We start from the raw sequence: 11,823 nt of genomic DNA on the forward strand, positions 1-11,823 counted from the left end.
TAATATTAAATAATAAATTTTTTTATATAATATTTTATATAATAAATATTTTATTGGATAATATATTATATAATAAATTTTGTAGATAATATGTTATAACAATCAGTTCCTTTCCTTTGTTTTTTTTTAAATGTTTCATTTGGTTTTGTATTAAACATTTGGATATATATTCATATATACATATACATACATGCACACATACATACATACATACATACATACATACATACATACATATATATATATATATATATATATATATATATATATATATATATATATATATATATATATATATATAGGATTTGATTGAATTTAATGATGTATACTTTTTTATTATTATTTATAATTCATTTAATTTTATTTTGATAAAATTAGGTAAATATATTATTCTAATACTGATTTCATATTTATTGTATTGCAAGAAATCATAACAAAATTAGGACTTATGGCACCGCAGTATGGTTTTAAATTGCAGTATTATAATTTTTTCAAAATCTATATTTAGATTGCTCTTGAAACAGGTGAGGAATATGAGGATGATCTATTTGAGCATACGATGATATGGAGATGGATAGAGAGGGTGCGTATTAAATCTGAAGAAGATGCGGTGGAAAAAGCGATAAAATTTTTGAAAGGTGTTTTTGAATTTGAAGTCGATGATTATAATTATGAAGACAAAAAATACTACAAATATCAATATCGAAGAATCAATATAGCTTATGATGATCTTGATGCCAGATATAAAACCTTGAAATAAACTTATAATTTGACCGCTGATAAATATAAAGATTTGAAAAATGATTACAACGCATTGCAAGAGGAGGTTAACAGATATAAGAAAATATTTTGTATGGATGTTGAGTCATCGATGGAAGAAAATTCAACATAAAATTTATCTTTTTTCCAACCTTTTGAATGTAGATATTGTGAGAAATATATTAATTTTTTTTGTGATGTAAAAATTATTGAAGATATTCAGACTTTCTCTTAAATAACTATATAATATTTTTTTTCTATTAAATGATAAAATTTTAACTTAAATTTATTCCTCCTTTTGGACTGTTCATATGTATTTATCAGATATTTTCACATTGCTTTGATATCTCCAAAAAATAATCGATAAATTATTTTATTGACTAATTTTACTAAAATATATTATATAATTTTATATTGAATAACAATATATTTAAAGAAAGAAGAAATAAAATCATAATAAATTTTTGAATAAAAGATATATAATTTAAATTAAAATTTATTAATTATTTTATATTATCATCATTTTTTTTTATTGAACTTTTTTGATTCGCTACATGGCACGCGTTACTTGCTAGTTGAATTCGTAAACTCATTCAGTCCTCGTACCTCAAAATCACCAGATCAGTACATCCAGTTTAGCGAGAAACTACACGTATGAACATTAAAAAAAAAATCTATCTCGAAGCGTTGGCCATCAGGAAAGTCAACCAGAAATGAACTAAATAAAAAGATCTACAACATTAAAGGGTTGCAATTTTCCAAGCCAGCCCACACTAACAAGCATAATGGGCACTCTGGATTACTAATTATCGCACCCTCTCTTGCTCATGTATCCTTCTGCAGTTGCCCTTGCCTTTAGGCCGCTTGCATGATCAGTTAAGTCAAGTCTTTCTGGAGGTCAACACTTGGCCTCGCATCGTCTTTCAGAACCAATAAATGATCACAAGGCTGGGAGGCAGAAAGGCCTCTCTCCGGCCAGTAAGGGCCCAAGTACAATTTATTGCAAGACCATCACATATAATCATTCCAGACGGTCGTATGATCCAGCAGAAGGGTTGCATGAGTTCTGTTCACACTGACCCCTCCATTTATTTCCACCATCTGAACTGCTGCAGGCCTGATTTGGAAGGATGTTGTTCTCCAGATCACCTTCTAACCTCATCTGTTGGACTTCTTGTGGGGATAAGATTTTAATGCAGCGTACACAATTCACAAACTCCCTGCGCATAAAAAGCAAGCATCATTGGATTTGGCTTAAAGTTCACAACTGTTTTTTTCCTTTTTAAAGAAAAAGTTTATTTCTAATTTGCCCCATTAGACAGTCACAAATGGAGGTGACTAAATTAGCAAACTGGAACACTAATTTGCATAATTTAAATATTTTTTCTTTAAAATTGCATTGCTTTTGTCCATTGTTTGCAATTTTATTTCTCCACAAAAACCTCTTCTTAGCCTATTCACCATGCGATAGACCCCTTTCTAGCCTTACATGAATTTGAATTTGATGTTGGCCACTACATTCTTCCCATGGATGATCGAATGATTAAACGAGTGAACCACTTTAATTTTTTGACGTTGCCTGGCATTATTTCAACACAATATCTTTTCCTCATCCTTCCAAGCAACAATCAGTGGTACCCAATCATGCAATACATTTTAATTGACTACAGTTTTGAATATCGTTTGTTTTTGTTCAATGTTCAAGACTACCGGTAGTACTAGGTTCCCATGGTTCACTGCTTAAGAAAACCTAGAGTGCATTGGCATTAGTTTAACAAAGTAAATAAGAAAAAAGGATTTTAACAAGCTAAAAATGATAAACTTACTCCCATGGATCATCTCCCACAAGTAAAACATCATTCTCGTGATCCACATAAACTAGCTTCCAGCCAATTCTTTGCCGATCCTCAAGTTGTCCCTCTATACTGAACATTCGAGCGAGATCATGTTTCAACTCGTCGTAGCCTGAATAACGAGTAATATCTATTGATCTGCCTACAGCTCCACGCTTGTAGACCTACATACACATGTTCTCTGTCAGGCTTGGTTGAAAAAAGAAAATGAATAAATGAAACAACTGTTCAAAGGCAACGCAGAAAATTTCAGCACCAAAATAGAAATAAGCATAGGTGAGTGTGTTTGACATATAATCCCAACAACGCGGGCCTGCCCGGTGAATCATACACTACATTTTAAATGACTACGGTTTGAAGGCCTGCCTAGTGAATCAGCCAATGTGTTTGGATGTGAAGGCAAGATCATCCCTGTTTATTTACAATGTTATCATCGAATTAATGATAATAATTATATCAGAAACCATCTGCTTGCATATTTTCCTCTAGTTTTTCAACATTTGTTTCTTCTCAGAAATGCTGCCACTTCATTTAGAATCTTGATTTTCCACATTTCAAACACCATTTTGAGTAAATTTTTCCTCATTTGGACGAATATTTTTGGTGTCAATGTAGAGGCCAACTTTGAATTCTAAATATGTTTCTGAATGCATTGCATTTAAAGCATATAAATCCACCACCCAGTTTTTAACACATGTTACAAGCTGCATGAACAATAAGCCCACGATTTTTGTCTCCTACATCCATATTATGCATGCCATAAAGTAAGACTGACCATTAATTAATTTATGTTTTGAGTTTGATCGAATTAAGAACATGAAAGTTTTAAATATCCATACCATGTGTTAAACTTGTTGTCCAAGATCTGCTTTATGGATCCAAAGTTCTGAAGCTAAGACAATTAACTTGTGATCTGACATGGAGATGTTTTAAGAATTAAATTTCTAAACATTGTATATTTGAAACCACAAACCTTGGTGTATGTCCTCATTCGCTGAAGGGATGGTGCAGGTACCCAAGAACTTCTGTGCAGGAAGCTGCTCTCATTAATCGTCGAATCAATAGAATTGAATGCCATGTCTGGAACTCCAAATGAGTGTGAGACCAGAGATGATGATAACTCCTGTTGAGCATCTTTTGAAGTGCTGTGATTAGCAATCACATTTCCTGAGACATGATTCTGGTACTTTCCTGAATCAATGCTATTTGCCAGCAAGGCATCAGTAGTTAGCGGTATACCTAGTGGGCAATCAATGTTAACTCCGAAAAGGACATTATTTCTTGGATCTGTGCCCTGGACCTCACTACTTGGAGGTGCATCTCGGAGCATGGATGGCTGATTGAAAGAAGAAAGCAGGAAGCTCTGTGGTAAAGGCCCATCAGTCTGAGAAAGACATACCGAAGTTGCCGAAGAGGTTGTGTCCAAATAATCCATCTGTGCAGCATTGCTTGTATACATTTGAGGGGCAATGACTCCCTGAGTTTGCACCTTGGAAATTGGAGTTGAAGCCTTCACATTGTGTACTGATTTGGGCAACTCCTTAGCTATGTTGGGGCTTGCTGCTACAGCTTCAAAGGAGTTATGACTCAAAATTGTCACAGCTGACTGAGATGTCTTATCTGTTGTAATTGTGCTGAGGTGGTGAGTCCCATTTAACATCGGCAGAGGAAGAACAGCACCATTATTCATGGAAGGTGAAGTGGAGCAAGATGGGACATCTTCTGTGAGCCCTGATTGTGCTCCTCCAGCTGCCAACAAAGAGGTGCCAGTTGTTGAGAGGACACCGGTCTTTGGTGTTGGAGGAAGGACTGCCCCATTCAGCTCAGACGGTACAACTTGCTGCTGCTGAAGCTTTTGCTGGGACTGTTGCAGCAAGGATTGTGGCAGCCACACCGCTTGGGAAGTAGCTTTTGCACATTGTTGGGGGATCATGTTTTGCTGCATGAGCGAATGAGAGTTTGATAATTGATGTGGCAGTTTCAAAAGTGGTTTCTGTTGCTCTTGGATTTGTGGCAGTTGAAGATGTTGCACGGTGGGCTGTGACAGTGGCTGCTGCTGCTGGAGTTTCTGTAACAGCTGCAACTGAATCTGATGATCTGTTAACTGTAGTCGTTTATTTATATGGTTAGGGAGCTGAACAGACGTCCTATTTTGCTGCTGCTGAAGCTGTTGCTGCAGCGGGTTTTGCTGCTGATGTGACAGCTGTTCCTGCAGCAGCTGCTGCTGCTGCAGGAGTAATTGCTGATGTTGTGGCTGGTTTTGTTGCAGATTTGTCTGTAATGGCTGATGGCTCTGGATCACAGACTGTTGCTGCTGGACTTGAGCCTGGACCAGTATTTGAGATTGTATGAGACTGGTCGGAGTTTGGTTCACAGGTAATGATTGGTTAACTAGTTGCTGCCTCTGCACATCTTGCATTTGTTGTGGTGGTCTAGTAACAATGCCTAATTGGTTCAGTGGGACAGACACCTTAGAAAGTTGATCAAGTTGTTGGTTTTGCTGAGGCAGCCGAGAATTGAACTGTGTGTTGTTCTGCTGCAAGAACTGGGCCTGCATGCTTAACTGTCTTGAGAGATCAGTTGCTCCAAGGTTTTGCATAGAAGGTCCAGTTAAGGACCGCAAGTAATCAGTCTGCATGGTTGGGTTTGCAAGTGAGGGATTCTGCTGCATGCTTATCCACTGAACTAAGCTCAGACCAGGCATTACAGTGTTCTGAGTTTGAGAGTCCTTTATGCAGATCTCTTCATCAAGCCACGGCATTGCCCTCTTAAAGATATTTTCCATTTCTGATGACTCATCATCTGCACAAGTGATCATCTAGTCACAAATCTAGTTATTTCACAGTACAAACTGCTAAAAAATTCATTTACAACTCAAAGGCCCTACTTCAATGATCAGGACTTGCAGATAATTGTCATGCAGTCCCATTCAGAAGCTAGAACCATGGGCTCTGCATCTCAGCCATGGCTACTTCTCTTTACAAGCAAGCAAAAGAGCCATGAAATTTGAGTTTTCTTATGCCATGGTTCTCTTTCCTTTTTAAATTTTAATCTGATGCCATAAAACCTAGTTGCAGTTTAAGCCGACTGTTGGTTAACGTGGCTGCTATGAAGTTTGTTTTCAACTCGATAAAGAAAGAAGCTTGAGAATGCCTGATCAAATGTCTCTGCCATGATCTAAATTCAGTACCACAAAGACTTGCCATCAACACATATGATCATTCAACATGTACCTGGCATTCCTGGTTGCTTAGGACGTTTTGGTCTGAAAAATGGTGCAGGGCAAATGAAGAAAGGAGCTGCCACAGGCTCAATTTCCCAGATAGAGACCCTAGTACGCCTCTCACCAGCTGCAGATTCGTCCCACCCAACCTGTTAAGGAACATAAAACTGCATTAAGTGGCAACACATTAAAGAAATGGTTAGTACAAGATTAGTAAAATACAAACCATAGTACCTGGAAAGTCTAATTATGCAAGACATTACCTGCAAATTCCGCCATGGTGAGTTCTTCCACCTCATGGGATCTAAATCGCCAATGCCAGTGATTGTACCCATGTACCTGCAGATATAGGAGAAAGCATTTTCCAGCATTTTTCAACTGGACCAAAGACCTAAGAGGTCTGTGGGTAATGTATCAAGGTCAAGCTAAATGCAATACTCAGTTTTTTATTTTGTAGCATCCAAGTTTGGTTTGCTAGGAAACCAGAAAAAGATGATGTTTTAGTTAGAGGCTAAACCTAGTAGTCAATAAACTCACACTGACTTCAGATGGGCTATTTTTGACTCTCTTGCAGTCATGACTATTTAAATAATCTGGTATCAGTAGAAACCAGTGAGAGCTAACCTTCTCGTTCCTGAATCTTCAGTTTCAAACATCATTCGAAAGCGCATGCCTAGGGATATTTGGTTACTATACACTGCCTTCTGGTACTTGGCAAAAGGAATGACAAATTCTGAAGGACTAGCCCTGTAGAAACAGGCCACTTTAAGATATCAATACATATAGAAGTAATGCAACTTACATAACGATAAACGCTTGTCTATTTGCTCCTACCATCAAAGATATACCACAATTACTAAATGGCAAAAGAAATGGAAGTCATAAACCTTGGGTTGTAAAATACAGTAAAGGGGCTGTTGTTTGCAGCGGCATGAGCTGCTGCAGCAAGAATCCCAATATGCATGCTGTCACTTGACAGGACTGATGATGAAATGTTAGTAGGTTGCCTGTTAGCGTGTCTAATGCCCAAAAGAAGCTGTTGTTTTTCATCCCTGAATGCAGATAGAGAGGAGGAAAGTTATACAACTTCTCTGTCCACAATCTATTTCTACTGGAATAAACTGCCCGTACAATATACACAGCCAACTATCCAGCTTTGTCCACATTATTCATGATTGGCATAATATACATGATATCCAAAAGAAGGGGATAAACAGAACGAGAAGTGGAAACAGGAATTAAGTTAATATATGAGTGTAAAGAAAGAAACAGCAATGAATTTTTGTTTTGGATAAAAAGAGGTTACCAACATCCATAATCCATGTCTATTGGAATACCCAGCTCTTACAACATGCACATTATAATCATAACCATCCAGCATTCTCGAAGTTATTCAAGTTGGTATAATATATGTGGTATCCAAAAAGAAAAAAAAGATAATATGAACAGGCAGGGGAAGGAGAACTATGTTAAATTATACGTATAAAGTAAAGAAAAGGAGCAGGGAGAGAGGGGGAGGGGGGAGTGGGGCCGCGCAGTTGGGGGGGACAGAGAGAGAGAGAGAACTATGAACTTTCATTTTTGAACTACAAAGTACACCAACTTGACCGCATAAATCGAAATAAACCTTTACAAACAAATAGATCAATTTTATTTATGCAATATATAGCATATGGTGATATTACCTAATAAATAAAACAGAGTCACCAGCAAAGAGCCTCTTTCCACTCACAAATAGGCTCCAACCAGTTGTCAGTAAGTGTCTTTTAGGCTGACCTGATGTCACACAGATAGAAGATTTTAAATCTGTCTTTAAAGTTGTAATGTAGAAAGCTGTCTATGCACAAAACTAAAGCATAAGTGAGTCAAGTTAGCAAATTATAATCTATCAAATTTGAGTATATAGATTGCATCCCACTAAAACAAACAAACCTGCAATATTTTCTAGTGACAGGGTCAGGTATAAAAATAAGTTGATATATGCTTACCTTACAAATAATAATATTTAATGTGGATCAGATTATTTAGACATAAACCTTATGAGAATGGTTGTTGTACATTGACCGTGAATTTTGCAGTCTCTAAGCTGAGCTTTGCTTGAGCCTTAATAACTTACCTCGATAAATATGACGGAAGGTCCATACATTATCATGCAAGTCCCGTGCCTGCAATTCCTGGGCAGGTGGTTGCATTGAAAAGTCCTACAGTGCAAAAAAGATTATGCAGATAAATGGATAGTCCAAAAGGCAACATGAAGCTAATATAGTTTAGATATTATATGTCTATAAAATAACTTACAAGAGGAGGAAAGATCTTCTCTGCAGCACGACGGGGCACAGAGAAACCTCCATGAGTGCTTGTATCACTTGCAGTCAGTGTTTTACAGAAGAAGTCTGTCTGTGGCCTAGTCTGTTTTAATGCAAGCTCTGATGCCTGTAATGCCTCCTTGTCATACTGGCAAAAAAAAAGAGAAAACTTGACTCAAGAAGCAACAATGTTGATAGGAACACAACGCAATCCAGGATGTCAGGCAGTTTAGGTGCAGAGCACCTCCCAGTTGAAATGCTAGCTCAGTAGCTGCACCTCCTTCGCCTTTCCTTCTGAGGCAAATGCTTGGTAGACAATTGCATGTCTTTCAACCCTCAAAAGCATGACTAAAGCAACAACATGTTGGGGGGGAGGTTTGGCGGACTTACTGTGTTGACCGGCTGGAGTGTCATCTGAGCATATACTTCATCCGTCTCTGGATCCGCCTAGAGATTTGCATAAATATGAAGATGATTGTGTCAGGGCTGAATTGAAGATGTTATACATCTCAATGAAAAGAAATATAGCAAAACAGTAGCATACATGCAGAGTAACATTGTGAAGAAGGCATATTAATTTTGATGGAAGATTTGGATAGCTTGGAATGTGAGCATCAATATCCTTCTGCATAGAAGCCGCAACCTGCAAATGCAAACACATTGTCAGTCTACGCAATATATTCTATGATTAAAGTTTTATTAGCACATTTTGTTACTAATAAATTGTCAAGGAAAAATGACGATCATAAGTTTGGTAAAGAATGTCATCCAGTTTGCTGTGAGGTTCAAACGACATGTCACAGAGTTGTAGTAAACAACATATATCATCGAGTCTTTTCCATAGACTTAGATTGAACAAAAGCTTAAAACACAGCCAAATGCTTGAAAAACAGTAATCAAATTTAACAATCCACACAGCTATGAATTACCATAAGTCAGACTTTGAATGTTAAAATTCTTGATTGGAGTCTCCATTTCCTCAGTAGCTTTCAAAGCATTTGACATCTCCAAATCCATCCTAATTTGATAACACATTATTTTGCACTAATATAACTATAAATAGACAACTTCAAATTCTCCACAAGCCACAATCTATTGTTTGACAAAAAGGCGACCATAATCAGAAGAGCTTTGGTCCTAAATATATTGATCCGATTTGCCACAAGGAGTTTAGTACATGTCACAAGCCCAAAAATGGAAAAAGTAAACAGAGAAGCAGAATGACATGATTTTTCCATAACTGAAAAACAGATTGTATCAAATGAAATCCAGAATGAGGAGAAGTCTTGTCTCCTTGCATTTCTGCTTATGTCCAAATTCATATTTTATCTAGGTTTACAATTATGGTGGGGTACAAAGTAAAGTCTAGAGGAGAGAAACAAAACTAATTATAAATGCCGAAACTGAAAATAAATGGAAATATTCGATCGCGTACATGATTATTCGAGCAGAAGGCCTTCCAAAATTAATTACAAAAAAATCATGTTGCCGTACTTTCAGATGCATGCATGTATGGCAGATCCAACACCCAAAAACATGGGCTGGGAAAATTATCCATCCTATTTTAGCATATAACCAAGCATCAGTGACTGGCTTCACCAACCATATAAAGTTAAAAAGACTTACTAATCTTGTTCAATTTCAGTAATTACCCGTCATCAAATTATTATCCAATGTAAGATAGTTCCCATTTTATTCAGTTGGAAGATGGAAGGATGCGCAACAACCCATCAACTCTACCCATGTCATGCACAGGAGACAAGCATACAGTAAGCCAAGAGAGGAAAAAAGGAAGGTAATAAAAAGCACGATGAGATGAAATGGGCGTCGAGAAAATTCTTTTTTAAAAGCCTAGCGGATCTACCGAAAGGGAGAGGAGCTTCATTAGGAGGGCAAACATGAACATCCAACAAAGGATTGAAATGGTTTCAATCGGAAAATCAAAGGACTTAAAACAATAAAATGCCAACTACAACTGCATGTTAGTCGTAGATGCAGCTCAAATCTCTTTTTAGCTCATAATTCTCGTGCACACTAACATTAAAGATACTCGGTTTGGTTTATTTCAGATTCTACTGAAATACCCACCGAATCTCGCCCTTTGGAACACAAGAGCGATGCAGAATAGGGATTTGAAAAACAACATTGGAGATATCCCAAGAAACCTGGAGGAAAGCATATGATTCCAGAAAGAAGGAAAGAAAGAAAACAGCACGCATTTTATATCGGAAGAAACAAAGAGGAGCAAACAACATGAGAGAGGAGAACGTCCAACAAGTGTGTCATAAAAGTCTGCAGCCATTTAAAAATTAATTGAAGCAAGAAGGTTCTGAAAATTTCCGAGGACTTGGCGCACGTTAGCAACCACAAAAACAGCAGAGTAACAGAGAGACATGGCGCACGAAAGCAAGGGCCGGCCGGTACAGAATGGTATACCTGCTCGCTGTGGCCTTGGGGGAAGTAGACGACGAGACTTCCCACCGGTGGCAGCGTCACCAGCGGCCCCGCGCACGCGTACCATAGCTCCGGGTTTATTGTCTTCCTCTCCCCTGCACCCGCCGTCGCACGTGAAGTCACCGCCAGATTCGACCACCATCATCCTGACCCCTTCGCCCCGAGGAAAAAAAGTACGAGCTCACTTACCTTCGCTCGGATTCGCCGCGGCGGCGGCGTTCACAGGCCCCTTCATCGTCCGGACTCAGGCGGCTCTGCAACGGCCTCTCACCCCCCGGCCACCGCAGATGACCGCTGCATGGCCTCCTCAGCCGGCGGAGGCTCGGGCACCGAAAGGAGCAGATGGAATCGAGTGGCAGCTCCTTGGCCGGCGAGAACGGCGGCAGAAGAGGGGACGGAGGCACAGGTCAGAGGGGGGGTCGGGATGCCAGCTTTGTCGGGCTCGGGGCCGGATGTCCCAGTTTCCTGAGGGCGTGCGCGGGGGCCCGCCGGCCAGAAGCGGGGATCCCGGGGGAGGGCGGGGGAACCCCGGTAGGGGAGTCGAACGGCGAAGGGGTTCTTCGTCCGACAAGAGAGGGACCGGAGGAGGAAGAGAAGACTGAGAAATAGGAGAGGGAGGGTGGGGGAGATTAATAAGAAGAGAACGATAGAACGAGAGAGAGAGAGTGGGAAAAGAAAGGAACAGCAAGGCAATACAAGCGTGTTGGCGTCGGACCAGAGGCCACTTTCTCCCTCTCTGTATTTTTTTTTCCACGACCGGTGAGCAGCTAAACCCGGTCCATTATTCTTTTACATTTCCATTTTAACCCTTGTCTGGCAGGGGCAACCTTTCAATTAAACCAACACCCTCCCTCCCGTGGCAGAATGGTAAACCAAACCAACCCCCCAAGTATGCATGACGGGCGGTCTTTTTTTTTTTTTTTTAATCATGACGACGCGTTATTTTCACCATCTAATTTTATAGAAATAATATTTTCAATTTCAGATATCCGCGGGAACTGAAACAAAATATCTCCTCATTTTTTCTGTAATTATCGATTATATTACAACAAGTTGATAAAACAAGAGAGTAGGTTACGTATTTTAAATAGACCTGAGTAAGATAAAATTGGATGAATAATAACTGCCGTTAGTTTAGTTTGGGGAGGAGTAGGGTAGAGAAATGGAATACACGAGTGGAGGAGCCGCAGCATGATATGCCGAAAATGGTGTGGTGGAAAAAGTACGC

At 39.0% G+C, this 11,823-nt stretch overlaps 1 protein-coding gene across 3 annotated transcripts; it reads right to left on the reverse strand.

The window, feature by feature from the left end:
• Positions 1-1,453: 1,453 nt before the first annotated feature.
• LOC105050889 (auxin response factor 19) lies at positions 1,454-11,306 on the reverse strand. Of its 3 annotated transcripts, XM_010931103.4 has the most exons (14): positions 10,785-11,306; positions 10,578-10,690; positions 8,686-8,784; positions 8,532-8,588; positions 8,134-8,289; positions 7,952-8,036; positions 7,521-7,611; positions 6,723-6,887; positions 6,460-6,582; positions 6,099-6,174; positions 5,846-5,984; positions 3,586-5,414; positions 2,586-2,776; positions 1,454-1,979 (listed from the first exon to the last, which is right to left on the reverse strand). In XM_010931103.4, exons 1-14 carry the CDS (start codon positions 10,828-10,830, stop codon positions 1,781-1,783), a joined length of 3,369 nt encoding a protein of 1,122 aa, XP_010929405.1. In that variant the 5' UTR covers positions 10,831-11,306; the 3' UTR covers positions 1,454-1,780. The 3 variants fall into 3 exon arrangements, with proteins under 3 accessions (XP_010929405.1, XP_010929406.1, XP_073098801.1); XM_010931104.4 differs by lacking the exon at positions 6,723-6,887 and having other exon boundaries at positions 10,785-11,305; XM_073242700.1 differs by lacking the exons at positions 6,460-6,582; positions 6,723-6,887 and having other exon boundaries at positions 10,785-11,305.
• Positions 11,307-11,823: the final 517 nt, after the last annotated feature.

This window comes from Elaeis guineensis, chromosome 8 (genome assembly GCF_000442705.2).
Source record: "Elaeis guineensis isolate ETL-2024a chromosome 8, EG11, whole genome shotgun sequence".
NCBI classification, from domain to species: Eukaryota; Viridiplantae; Streptophyta; class Magnoliopsida; order Arecales; family Arecaceae; genus Elaeis; species Elaeis guineensis.

What these genes read in the sequence shown, in the direction of transcription:
- LOC105050889 (XM_010931103.4), bottom strand. Translation starts at nt 10,830, where the DNA reads ATGAAGGGGCCTGTGAACGCCGCCGCCGCGGCGAATCCGAGCGAAG. An exon ending in TTCACAATGTTACTCTGCAT is followed by an intron (nt 8,589 to 8,685) that starts GTATGCTACTGT and finishes GCAAATCTCTAG; the next exon opens with GCGGATCCAGAGACGGATGA. An exon ending in ACTGTATTTTACAACCCAAG is followed by an intron (nt 6,583 to 6,722) that starts GTTTATGACTTC and finishes CTGTTTCTACAG; the next exon opens with GGCTAGTCCTTCAGAATTTG.